At 42.1% G+C, this 13473-nt stretch overlaps 1 protein-coding gene and 1 long non-coding RNA gene across 4 annotated transcripts; one reads left to right on the forward strand and one right to left on the reverse strand.

The window, feature by feature from the left end:
- Positions 1–47: 47 nt before the first annotated feature.
- On the reverse strand, positions 48–6650 carry LOC123143152 (uncharacterized). 2 transcript variants are annotated; one of them, XR_006470690.1, is made up of 6 exons: positions 6305–6650; positions 5900–6205; positions 5336–5515; positions 4966–5245; positions 468–702; positions 48–321 (listed from the first exon to the last, which is right to left on the reverse strand). It is a non-coding gene; the product is annotated as an uncharacterized lncRNA (long non-coding RNA). The 2 variants fall into 2 exon arrangements; XR_006470689.1 differs by having other exon boundaries at positions 5900–6229.
- LOC123143151 (putative receptor-like protein kinase At3g47110) lies at positions 337–4774 on the forward strand. 2 transcript variants are annotated; one of them, XM_044561995.1, is made up of 3 exons: positions 337–546; positions 1178–3928; positions 4009–4774. In XM_044561995.1, exons 2-3 carry the CDS (start codon positions 1186–1188, stop codon positions 4389–4391), a joined length of 3126 nt encoding a protein of 1041 aa, XP_044417930.1. In that variant the 5' UTR covers positions 337–546; positions 1178–1185; the 3' UTR covers positions 4392–4774. The 2 variants fall into 2 exon arrangements, with proteins under 2 accessions (XP_044417930.1, XP_044417931.1); XM_044561996.1 differs by lacking the exon at positions 337–546 and having other exon boundaries at positions 1179–1290; positions 1361–3928.
- Positions 6651–13473: the final 6823 nt, after the last annotated feature.

Raw genomic sequence — 13473 nt, forward strand, 5'->3', positions numbered from 1 at the left:
CTCTAAAGGAAAATTTCATACGGAAATCCTACCATGTAGAATTTGCTAAAAAATTGCTGCAACTATAGAAATTATAAATAAATATAGGATAGCAACTCCTTTGTATCAGTATTCAAAGTATTTTGTTACGCGGTGCGCTATGACATGATCAGCTGCTAAAACAAAAATTCTCCACAAAGTCAAAAGACACTAAACCGACATGTATCTTTATATTGGTGCAAGTGATCCGCCATGATGCTGTCTTCCTCACATCATCTTTTCCCGCATGCCCCCACGCCCACACACTCCTACCCTTGCCGTTGCCGTGCACGTTTCCGTCTCCTGCAGCGACACCGACAGCCCCAAAGTTGTAATAAGTCCCCTCGCAAGTGGCCAAATTGTGGCCACAAAGACCTACCAGCTGATCCCATGCATTGCAATTACATGGAGCATATGAACGCAATGCCTCCTCTGTAGCTCACACATACCGATTGCTGGCGCAGTGTGCAACCGCAAGGAAAGGGCGCCGTCCTCTCTTCAGAAACCAGCAGCAGGATACAACACAAGGTATGTGATCCAAGCCTCGTAGAGTTGCTCTTTTGTATTTGTGCACAGCAATACTTTGAAAATATCATAGCGTGTGCACAGTTAAGGAAAACACATGTTCTGCAATCCGCATAATCACTGCCATCGGCCATCGCTCGATACGGGCGCAAGCAGATCCTGTGAAACATGAAAAGAATTTATCAAGGACACACATGTTCAATACATAGTTATAACAGGAACAAAGGAAAGTTGGAACACATGAAGTACTCGCTCCGTCAGGAATTAGCTGACGCTCAAATGGATACATCCGTTTGAGCGTCAACTAATTCCGGTCGGAGGAAGTATTATTTAAAAGAAAAAGATCACATAGAAGCACAAGGTCTGACTTTATTAGCAAATGAATGTTTAAGCACGAGGGTAGCAAGATATCTTAGTTTCCGGATGTTCTGGGATGAGATTGTTTAACATACTGGATGTGGCTTCACATGGACAAAAATAGACTTTTTCGTAACAAAAAAACTCAGTAAGTCCCAACAATGAAATTAGTGAAGCTTTGGCAATAAGATTAGTAGTCTTACATTAACCAGTTCACTGGTATTGAGTGTAGCATGTGGGAGTTAATTAAAGCTGAAATTTCTTCCATGATTTCCAGTGTCATCGATGTTCCCTGTTCTTCTGCTGCTTTTGTTGCTGCATGTACTCCAGTCGGCATGGGCGAGAACATTCAGTAACATGACTGACATGGATACCTTGCTGGCATTCAAGGCAAGTCTAAGCATCCAGCCAGGTGCCCTAGCTGCATGGAACACAACTACTGATTTCTGTTCATGGCCAGGTGTCAGTTGCAGCCTCAAGCATAAGCACAGGGTTACCGTGCTGAACCTCGCTTCGGAGGGCCTTGCCGGAACAATAACACCATCAATTGGAAACCTCACGTTTCTGAAAATACTAGACCTCAGCCAAAACAATTTTCATGGAGGAATACCTTCATCAGTTGGCTGTTTATTTCGGCTACAACATCTTAACTTTTCCAGCAATTCACTTGATAGTGATATAAACCCGGACATGAAGAACTGCTCCAGTCTTGAGAGCGTCGATCTTGATTTAAATTTGCTAACCGGAGAAATCCCTGCATGGCTTGGAGGCTTGCCAAATCTGAAGACCATACAACTGTATAGGAACAGGTTCACTGGGATAATCCCGCCGTCAATTGCCAACCTCTCAGCACTGGAAACAATCGATTTCGCTGCAAACCAACTGGAAGGTGTCATCCCAGAGGGCCTTGGCAAGATGACTAGTCTCTCCTCCATTATACTGAGTGAAAACCACCTCGCAGGCACTATCCCTGCAGCTTTCTTTAACCTTTCCTCTCTGACCACCTTCGCTGTGGCAGCAAATAAGTTGCATGGTAAACTGCCCTCAGACTTGGGGGCTCACCTCCCAAATCTCAAGGACCTACTCCTCGGCACCAATAGGTTTACAGGATACCTTCCAGCTTCTCTTGTGAATGCAACAAAGATTTATAGACTAGACATGTCGTTCAACGGCTTGACCGGTAGATTGCCTCCGGAGATTGGAATGCTCTGCCCAAAATACCTCAGTGTTTCAGAAAATCAGATCGTGGCAAGTACCCCGCAGGACTGGGAGTTCATGACGTTCTTGACAAACTGCACACGCCTTCGTGTATTAAGGCTCTCTGGAAACATGCTAGCTGGCGTGTTGCCAAGCTCTGTTGGCAACTTATCAGCACAACTTCAAGTACTTTATGTTGGATATAATATGATTTCTGGAACAATACCATTTGGCATAAGCAATCTTGTCAGACTAAATTATTTAACACTCTCTCACAACCAATTTACTGGTGTCTTGCCTGAAAGCATGGGAAGGCTAAATTTGCTACAAGCCTTGTTTATGCATGATAATCTGTTGACAGGGTTCATTCCATCCTCCCTTGGAAACATGACACAGCTACTAGGTCTTGGTGCATGGAGTAACAAGTTTGAGGGGCCTCTTCCAGCAAGCTTAGGGAGCCTCAAGGAGATAACTGCAATCGACTTATCATATAATAAGTTCACAGGTCCATTGCCTAAAGAGATCTTTAACATATCGTCCCTGTCGGACACCCTAGATTTGGAAGGCAACTACTTTACTGGTCCTCTTCCACCTCAAATTGGCGGTCTGACAGCGCTTACAAACTTGTACCTCTCCCAGAACAACTTATCTGGGACACTGCCCAATGAACTCAGCAATTGTCAAAGCTTGGTAACACTCTTGTTGGACCATAACTCCTTTAGTGGTACTATTCCCTCATCTATCAGCAAAATGCGAGGCTTGGCATTTCTAAATCTTACCAAGAACACACTCTCCGGTGAGGTTCCTCAAGAGTTCGGACTCATGGGCGGCATTAAAGAATTGTATCTTGCACACAACAACTTGTCTGGTCATATTGCTGAAAGCTTGGAAAACATGGCATCATTGTACCAATTAGACCTGTCCTTCAATAATCTGGATGGCAAAGTTCCATCACAGGGCGTGTTTAGTAATGTGACTGGATTTCTATTTGAAGGGAATTCAGGGCTTTGTGGTGGTATTTCAGAATTACATTTGCCCCCATGCCCACCAGAATCAATGGAACACACCATGAGAAAACGCAATTTGATTATCACAATAGCTACCCCAATTGCTGGCATAATTATATGCTTGTGTGTGGTGCTTGTTTTCTTCACAATAAGAAAGAAATCAAAAGCTCGGTCCACAACCATGGGAGGATTTCAACTTATGGATGACAATTATCCTAGAGTTACTTATGCTGAATTGGTCCAAGGAACAAGTGGCTTTGCTACAGACAATTTGATTGGTAGAGGACGATATGGATCAGTGTATAAGTGTAGTTTGCTGCTAAACACCATTATGACCACAGTAGCTGTGAAGGTGTTTGATCTTCGACAGTCTGGATCTTCCAAAAGCTTTCTAGCTGAATGTGAGGCACTTGGTAGGATCCGCCATCGAAATTTGATTAGTGTCATAACTTGCTGCTCAAGCTCTGACTCAGACCAAAACGACTTCAAGGCCCTTGTGTTGGAGTTCATGCCTAATGGGAGCCTAGATAGGTGGTTACACATTGATGTACATGCATCACAGCAACTGCAAGGTTTGACATTGATGCAGAGATTAAATATTGCAGTTGATATTGCTGATGCATTAGATTATTTGCACAACAACTGTGAACCACCAATAATTCACTGCGACTTGAAGCCAAGCAACATTCTTCTTAACGAGGATTTAGTTGCTCACATTGGGGACTTCGGCCTTGCAAAGATTCTTTCTGAACCAGCAGCGGAGCAGCTGATTAATTCAAAGAGCTCCATTGGAATAAGAGGAACGATTGGATATGTAGCTCCAGGTAGCTCAAATTTTCTAACATTACACTCTGCAACATACATTTTTGCATGCAAAATGACTATATTTGTGTACGATATGTAGAGTATGGCGAAGGCGGTCAAGTTTCTTCATGTGGAGATGTATATAGCTTCGGAACTGTCATCCTCGAGTTGTTTACAGGCATGGCACCAACTCATGATATGCTCAGAGACGGGTTAACCTTGCATAAGCATGCCGAGAATGCATTTACAGGGATGCTAATGCAGATTGTTGATCCAGTGCTACTTTCCATTGAAGAAGCCAATCTGACTAGTCTGCAGGATGGAAGCAACACAATGGAACATGGCAGAAATGCCATATTGTCTGTCATGAAGGTTGCGCTATCATGCAGCAATCATGCACCAACAGAGAGAATGTGCATGAGAGATGCTGCTGCTGCGATTCGCAGGATAACGGATAGCTATGTTAAAAATAAGACAAACTGAGGAAGTTGTTGCAACTGCATATAACACAAAGCATTTTGCTGAAACAAGATCAGCACCTGAAACATCCAGGTCAGCCCCCCTGAAGCGGCGTCATGCTTAATTTGCTTTGTAGTGGTTATGTTTTGCATTCCAAGTGTGGTGTTGTATATGTTAGTTTCTGCCTAGCCATTATCTTTTAGTTACATATACATATGTAATTTGTTCAGAGAGGTCCAACGAGTGTTGAAGGCCTTAGCCTAGGCCAAGTCGGGCTTTCGAGCCTACTCTCTAAAAAAGAGTTGTGTAAATGGAAGGCGGATACAAGTCGCATCTGGGTTGAGTTTGAATAAGACACTATATCTCATCAGATTTTAAATTGGTGTTGTATTGCATTTGAGTTGGGATGTATCGGACCCGTCCGATGTTGTTCTTGGCTAGTTTTTCTAGTGGAACTTGTTCTATCTAACTGTGTTTAATCTTCTGATGTATGACGCGCGAAGCTTTTGTGTGTTTACAAAAAGGAAAAAAAGTTCAATATACATATCTTCTATTCTACAAGAAAAAAAAAGATGGAGAAAGGATATTCAATACTCACCATACTTCAGGAGGTCATCACAACACCATCTCAAGTGAAATGCCAATCTGGTCCGGGTGGCGCTTGCTCCGGTCGTGAAGGCACTTCTGACTTCAAGATTGCAACGTCTATCAGTGGGGCTAATTTAACTTCTCCGCACAAGTTCCGAGGCGTTCATGGTTATGCAACACCCTGTGCGCACATAAATACCATACCAGCCTCCATCTTCCGTCCTTAACAGGCTTAGCATCGCAGGGCACTTTGTTCTAGCGGATGAACTGTTCTCCCTGTCCGGCTTGCCCTGCAGAAACACCACCATGTAAATTCACACTCCTGCACATAAATCCGCAAGCACTTCATTCCAGTAGAAAGTGAAAAAATAGGGACTCACTGCACAACTGCAAACAATCTCTGGGACGTTTTGGTGACACTTTCCTGATACGAACACCATACTCCCACGAGTACAGATTGCAGAATTCGCTCCTTGAGGAAAACTCCTGATTGCCGCCACGAGTGGAGGTACACGGTTTACAATGACCACTCTTCATCGCGTACAGCTGGATGGTGCTGCCTGAAAAATGCCACCAAGACATACAAACCCACTAAAAACGATCACTATTGACTTTTTAGTGCTGATCAGAACCACAAACCATATCCGCAGGGAAAAGGATAGGGTTGAAATTGGAGGAGAAAAATAAGTGCACGCTATTATAGTTGGATTTTTTTCCTTGATTCAAAAACGTTAATTGGATTTGGGGATATGGATAATGTCTCTGCAAAAAAAATGCTGGATTTGTTTCCAGTGCACTTTTCTGAGCGAAAACTACAGGACACACCAAGCTGGTCTTGTTCTCCGATAATAGTAAGGAAACATCGAACAGGTGAACAGCAGTTAAGTAATTCGCAGAATTCTTCATACTGCAATTCAGTATCAACAAAGACAAAAAGGTTGTACCTGCGCTTCCACCCACCCGGGACACGTTGAGAGAGGCATCCACAGAGCGGTTCGGATCAGGGACAACTGGACCGGCAGGCCGGTCCGGTATCGTGCCCGGAGCCCGGAGACCGCACAACGGCCACCGGCTGGTTCGGCACAGCCGGCTGGGGATGCGGGCGATACAGTAGGGTGCTTGAACGGCCACATCCGCCAGACCCGGAGAGGCATCTGATCCCCAAAGGCTACCTCAGTAAGTACTCCGCCCCAGCTATTGGATCTGCGGTCTCTTCGCCGTGCAGCAAGCCACGCTCTATATACAGGTACCTAAGAAACATAGCAAATATATTTCTACGGCGGCTTCAGAGCAGAAGAAGATGCACAATTGCTCGAGCTGTGTACCAAATGAGAGCCCGGGGAACTCACTGATTTTCTCCCACGAAGCGCCGCCATTACCGTACTCGATGCTGACGGAGCCACGGCCGAAAACGAGATTAGTTGACGCATCTCCAAGGGCACGCATTTGATCGAACACCTGGTGTGCACCATCCAGCTCGACGACACCTGCGCGCACGCGGTGCGAGCACACATCATGACATCAACGCACGCAGCAGCCGGCGATGATGCGTCATGGCACAGTGAGGCAGAGCTACGGGAGGAGGGGTCACGCGGTGGCGCCGGAGTGGTCGCGCGAGATGGGCATGGGCGGGGAGACGAGCTCGGGGACGGAGATTCAACATAGGGCGGGTCTAATCATGACCTCGCCACCTCGACTCTGCCCGGCACAGCACGTGGCTAAATGGGCCGGGCCTGGGGCCGTGCCAGGGCCGCGAGCCAGGCCCGCATGCTGGCAAGGCACAACCCGTTTGTCTAAAAGAACTAGAATTGTTTTTACAAAATCACTAGTTTTTTTAGGGACGAAATCACTAGTTGAGAAGTACTCATTGTAAAGATCACTCCCACCTCCTCAGGTTGCGACAAGTGGCGCGTTGCATGTGTACCACTTGTTGCAACCTGGAAGTTTTTCTTTTTTTCGTAGATTCGTTTATTCAAAACGTTTTATCTCTTAAACCGTGCGTCCAAATCTCGAACCGTTTTCATCGTTGGATTCTTCGCGTCGAGATCTTTAAAACTAGATCCCATGTTGATAGGTTTTGATAAAAAAAAATTCACGAAAAAGCCGGACGAAAAAACTGAACCGGGAGCACGGGTTGTTTCCCTTTCCAAAAACGGCACGCCCGTGACTCTCGCGAAATCACAACCGTGCCTCTCGAGAAAGGAAAAAAAAGAAAACATGTTTTTTTTCATTCCCGAAGAGGCACGGCCGTGCTTCTCGCGAAAGCACACCCATGCCTCTCGTGGAAGCAAAACCATATCTCTCGCGAAAGAAAAAAAAAGAAAACGCATTTTTCTTCCGTTTCCGAGAGGCACGGCCGTGCCTCTCGTGAAAGCACAACCGTGGCTCTAGCAGAAGCAAAACCGTGCCTTTCTCAAAAGGAAAAAAATAGAAAATTCTGAGAGACGTCCGTCCCTCTCCCGAAAGCACAACCGTGCCTCTAGCGTAAGCAAAACCGTACCTCTCTCGGAAGGAAAAAACAGAAAATTCCGAGAGACACGTCCGTGCCTCTCGCGAAAGTACAACTGTGCCTCTTTCGGAAGCAAAACTGTGCCTCTTCGGAAGCAAAACCGTGCCTCTCATGAAAGGAAAAAAACAGAAAACGCGTTTTTTTCGTTCCGAGAGGCACGGCTGTGACTCTTGCGAAAGAAAAAAACGTGTTTTTCACGTAAAAAAAATTTCAAATTGTTTTAATCCAAAAGTTAAGGATTACCGGTGAAAAATTGAAATGTAAAAAACCCGTTTAAAAGCCGAAAACGCGTGCGGAAAAATAAAAATAAATAATAAAATCCGAAGAGAGCGCACCAAGTGACGCTGATCGTTGCGAGGCTGCAAAACAAACGCTCGTTAACTAGTTGCTCTTTTGTTTTTACTAGTCAATATGTACGTGTAATGCATGTTAATTTAGAAGTATATTAAGTGCATGCGGATATTAAGTAGAATATTATTTGTGTGTTATTATGTGATTAGCACTAATTTTGGCATGAAATTAACTGCACGCTAAACGTGTTGAGCGCTCGATATCGAAACAGTCTACATTGTTGGATTGACATGATTTGATGCCGAGATTAATTGGATCTACCCTTTTGGATCTTTTTATATTGGTATAGATATGTGAAAAAAAAGAGCTCCTAACCGGCGCCTTCAGTGCCCACGCACTTCCTAATATGGGCCGGCCCATGACGTGGCAAAAACCAAAGCGCTCGCTGCTCACAACAAAAATGCTCCAAACAGAAGCGCGAACATTATAAGAATAACAATAGTCGTGTTATTTGTGTATCAATTATATTTTTGGAATTATTTGATAACAATTTGGACAAACGTGATTTTCTTTTAAAAAAGGAAAGTCTATTTGGATAAACATGATTTTCTTAAAAAAGACAAAGTTCACAGATTTCAAAAAGAGTTCATGAACAAGCAAAGGAACATTGGTCTATTCAAAAAAAGTTCATGAATTGGAAAAACGTTCAGATATTCACAAAGTTCATTAACATGGAAAAAAGTTCGCTGATTTGAGAAACAATTTTAAGAATTTGAAAAATGATCGTGAGTTTGAAAATATTCATCGTTTGAAAAAAAGTTCATCGAATTTGGAAAAAAATCACCAAATTGGAGAAAAGTTCATTGAATTTTAAAAAGTTTGCTGACTTTGAAAAAAAGTTCATCAATCCAAAAAAAAGTTTATCAAATTTGAGAAAAAATTATAAAATTTGAAAAAACGTTCATCGACTTTGAAAAAAGTTCATTGAATTTGAGAAAAGTTCATCAAATTTGAAAAAAAGAAAAAAAATCATCTATTCTGAAAAAAGTTCGTTGAAATGAAAAAAATCATCGAATTTGAGAAAAGTTAATCAAAATTTGAGAAAACATTCATCGACTTTGAAAAAGGTTCATCGAATTTGAGAAAAATTCATCGATTTTGAAAAAAGTTTATCAAATCCAAAGAAGTCCATTGAATTTGAGAAAAGTTCATCGAATTTGAAAAAAGTTCATTGAATTTTGAAACAAATTAATCGGTCTTGAAGAAAAGTTCGTCAATTTTGAATAAAAAATCACGAATTTAAAGAAAATTTAGCAGAAAAGAAACAAAAGAAAGTAAGAAAAAGTTCACTGATTTGAAAAAAGTACATCGAATTTTCAAAAAAGTTCAGAAATTTGAAAAAGTTCATCAATTTTGAAAAAAGTTCATCAAATTTGAAAGTATGTTCATCAAATTGAAAAAAAGTTCATCGAATTTAAAAAAATATTGATCAAATTTCAAAAGGAAGTTCATGAAATTTCAAAAAAATCACGAATTTGAAACAAAAATTCAATTATTCGCGAAAAATTATTAGCAAAAAAATTAAAAATGGAAATGAAAAAAAGAGAAGAAGAAAACAAACAAACAAAAACTGCTCAGGCAAAAAGGAAACAGAAAAATGAAAACGAAAGATGAAAAGACTGAAAAAGCTACAACTAAACGTGGCAAGGGTGACTGGGTGCTTGGTTATAGCAGTGAACTTCAAACCAAGTGATCGTGAGTTTGAATCACGAGTACGTTCGTGCATTTATTTGCTTCTTTAATAAACAGAAATAAAATATGGGCCGGCCCAGCGCGGACAAGGGGGTGTGCGCCCTGTGCGGTTAGCTATGACGCGCGCTGAGGGCACCGTTTAGGATATTCCCAAAAAAACAGCCTAAAAGCCCCAAAACAACTCAAATAACCCCAAAAGTACACCATCCATAAGGGACAAATGGGCCACCGGCCGGCACATTTAACTCATGTGTCGTGCCACGCGAACTAGCATGGCACGACCCATTTATAAACGGGCCGTCGTGGGGTTATGTTGTGCTAGACTCATTTAAGGTGGCGTGTGCGTATTCATAGGGTTGAGTGTATACGCGTTTAGATGAGTGTTTGTGTCTGTATTGTGTTTGAAAAAAAATTAATGGAGGGCCGAGCCGGGTTGGCCCATTTTGCCATGTTCTAGTGGCATGGACGCGGACACGAACATGTTCTGGCTATCCAAACGGACATATGGTCAAATGGGCTATGGCCTTGGAAATGAACGACTCTTGTATGCTCTCATCGGTGATCCTTGCGACGTATGATCGATGCATCTGACGACTCCTCGTAACAAGTCGGAAATTACAAGTCAGTGGATAAAGGGGCTCACGAAAGCTGGATGCTAGAATGTGATGACTAACCTCATTGGCTTGGGATTGATGACGCTCGTCGTGAATTGGTGGATACGTGACCCAATCTACAACAGTGGCAAAGAGGAGCAGTGGCAACATGAAAGGGCCAGGATGGGTCGCTAGGAGTGTACGAGAATTTGTTTCTTCCAACACACGGTTATGTTTTCTACTCATAATGAAATAGCTAAAAGCCTAAAACTATAGCAAGCCCTCAAAGAAGAGAAACACCATGGAAGCTACAAAGATGGAATGAACACCGCCTGCAAACACCGATATTGTCGACGCAATCAACATGGAGGGTAACTTCAGCTTCCATCATCATCGAAAGGCCATGCCAAAGTTTGCAATTTGCATAAGTATTTATACATTATATTCAGTGCTTGTACGTAGCATAGCTATACTTTAAAGTTCTGATCCTGTCAAGATAATGTCGAGCAACAACAAGTAGGATCAGATTCAATAAAAGCTTGATTAGCCCTTTTTTCTTGATGGGAATCATGCTTTTGGCTCAGCAATACAGATGAATTTGTATCTAACTTTTTGAGGCGGTCAATGGACAGAAATCGGTAAAGAAGGGGGATATACACTTTACGTGCGCGATGGCTTTGTGTCTCATGATATAACTATAACGCCAAAAGATATCTCTTGATTTTCTGAAAGCATGCAACGCAGATGCTAGGTGGGTCCACCATGCTAAAAACCAAACATGCGTGTTGTATTTCGATTTTTAAATCAGAAGTGTATGTGCCATGCTTCCCTGCTACCTTCTAGCTCCCATTTAACACACCAAACTTTGACTTCCTTTTTCTTTTGAATCTGGTGATGCATTGAGTTTTTAACTGTAAAATTTCATTAAGTTCACACGAAAGGTTCGGGTTAGGAGCATGAGTTTGTCTCTGAAACTGAAAGAGTGCCATCTTCTGCACCAACAAAAGAACATCTCCGAATGTTGGAATTTTGAAAGCATTGAGGCATAATCTGTTAATTCTTCATGTTGTTGGCCTACATCAGAGGTCCATGCAATACAGATGAATTTGCATCTAACTTTTTGAGGCGGTCAATGGACAGAAATCGGTAAAGAAGGGGGATATACACTTTACGAGCGTGATGGCTTTGCGTCTCATGATATAACTATAACGCCAAAAGATATCTCTTGATTTTCTGAAAGCATGCACCGCAGATGCTCGGCGGGTGCACCATGCTGAAAACCAAAAATGCCTGTTGTATTTCGATTTTTAAATCAGAAGTGTATGTGCCATGCTTCCCTGCTACCTTTTAGCTCCCAGTTAACACACCAAACTTTGACTTCCTTTTTCTTTTGAATCTGGTGATGCATTGAGTTTTTAACTGTAAAATTTCATTAAGTTCACACGAAAGGTTCGGGTAAGGAGCATGAGTTTGTCACTGAAACTGAAAGAGTGCCATCTTCTGCACCAACAAAAGAACATCTCCGAATGTTGGAATTCTGAAAGCATTGAGGCATAATCTGTTAATTCTTCATGTTGTTGGCCTACATCAGAGGTCCATGCAATACAGATGAATTTGCATCTAACTTTTTGAGGCGGTCAATGGACAGAAATCGGTAAAGAAGGGGGATATACACTTTACGAGCGTAATGGCTTTGTGTCTCATGATATAACTATAACGCCAAAAGATATCTCTTGATTTTCTGAAAGCATGCAACGCAGATGCTCGACGGGTGCACCATGCTGAAAACCAAAAATGCGTGTTGTATTTCGATTTTTAAATCAGAAGTGTATGTGCCATGCTTCCCTGCTGCCTTTTAGCTCCCATTTAACACACCAAATTTGACTTCCTTTTTCTTTTGAATCTGGTGATGCATTGAGTTTTTAACTGTAAAATTTCATTAAGTTCACACGAAAGGTTCGGGTTAGGCGCATGAGTTTGTCACTGAAACTGAAAGAGTGCCATCTTCTGCACCAACAAAAGAACATCTCCAAATGTTGGAATTCTGAAAGCATTGAGGCATAATCTGTTAATTCTTCATGTTGTTGGCCTACATCAGAGGTCCATGCAATACAGATGAATTTGCATCTAACTTTTTGAGGCGGTCAATGGACAGAAGTCGGTAAAGAAGGGGGATATACACTTTACGAGCGTGATGGCTTTGTGTCTCATGATATAACTATAACGCCAAAAGATATCTCTTGATTTTCTGAAAGCATGCAACACAGATGCTCGGTGGGTGCACCATGCTGAAAACGAAAAATGCGTGTTGTATTTCGATTTTTAAATCAGAAGTGTATGTGCCATGCTTCCCTGCTACCTTTTAGCTCCCATTTAACACACCAAACTTTGACTTCCTTTTTCTTTTGAATCTGGTGATGCATTGAGTTTTTAACTGTAAAATTTCATTAAGTTCACACGAAAGGTTCGGGTTAGGAGCATGAGTTTGTCACTGAAACTGAAAGAGTGCCATCTTCTGCACCAACAAAAGAACATCTCCGAATGTTGGAATTCTGAAAGCATTGAGGCATAATCTGTTAATTCTTCATGTTGTTGGCCTACATCAGAGGTCCATGCAATACAGATAAATTTGCATCTAACTTTTTGAGGCGGTCAATGGACAGAAATCGGTAAAGAAGGGGGATATACACTTTACGAGCGTGATGGCTTTGCGTCTCATGATATAACTATAACGCCAAAAGATATCTGTTGATTTTCTGAAAGCATGCAACGCAGATGCTCGACGGGTGCACCATGCTGAAAACCAAAAATGCGTGTTGTATTTCGATTTTTAAATCAGAAGTGTATGTGCCATGCTTCCCTGCTACCTTTTAGCTCCCATTTAACACACCAAACTTTGACTTCCTTTTTCTTTTGAATCTGGTGATGCATTGAGTTTTTAACTGTAAAATTTCATTAAGTTCACACGAAAGGTTCGGGTTAGGAGCATGAGTTTGTCACTGAAACTGAAAGAGTGCCATCTTCTGCACCAACAAAAGAACATCTCCGAATGTTGGAATTCTGAAAGCATTGAGGCATAATCTGTTAATTCTTCATGTTGTTGGCCTACATCAGAGGTCCATGCAATACAGATGAATTTGCATCTAACTTTTTGAGGCGGTCAATGGACAGAAATCGGTAAAGAAGGGGGATATACACTTTACGAGCGTGATGGCTTTGCGTCTCATGATATAACTATAACGCCAAAAGATATCTCTTGATTTTCTGAAAGCATGCAACGCAGATGCTCGACGGGTGCACCATGCTGAAAACCAAAAATGCGTGTTGTATTTCGATTTTTAAATCAGAAGTGTATGTGCCATGCTTCCCTGCT

The sequence above is a fragment of the Triticum aestivum genome, chromosome 6D (genome assembly GCF_018294505.1).
Source record: "Triticum aestivum cultivar Chinese Spring chromosome 6D, IWGSC CS RefSeq v2.1, whole genome shotgun sequence".
NCBI lineage: Eukaryota > Viridiplantae > Streptophyta > Magnoliopsida > Poales > Poaceae > Triticum > Triticum aestivum.

What these genes read in the sequence shown, in the direction of transcription:
- LOC123143151 (XM_044561995.1), top strand. Translation starts at nt 1,186, where the DNA reads ATGTTCCCTGTTCTTCTGCTGCTTTTGTTGCTGCATGTACTCCAGTCG. An exon ending in GATTGGATATGTAGCTCCAG is followed by an intron (nt 3,929 to 4,008) that starts GTAGCTCAAATT and finishes TACGATATGTAG; the next exon opens with AGTATGGCGAAGGCGGTCAA.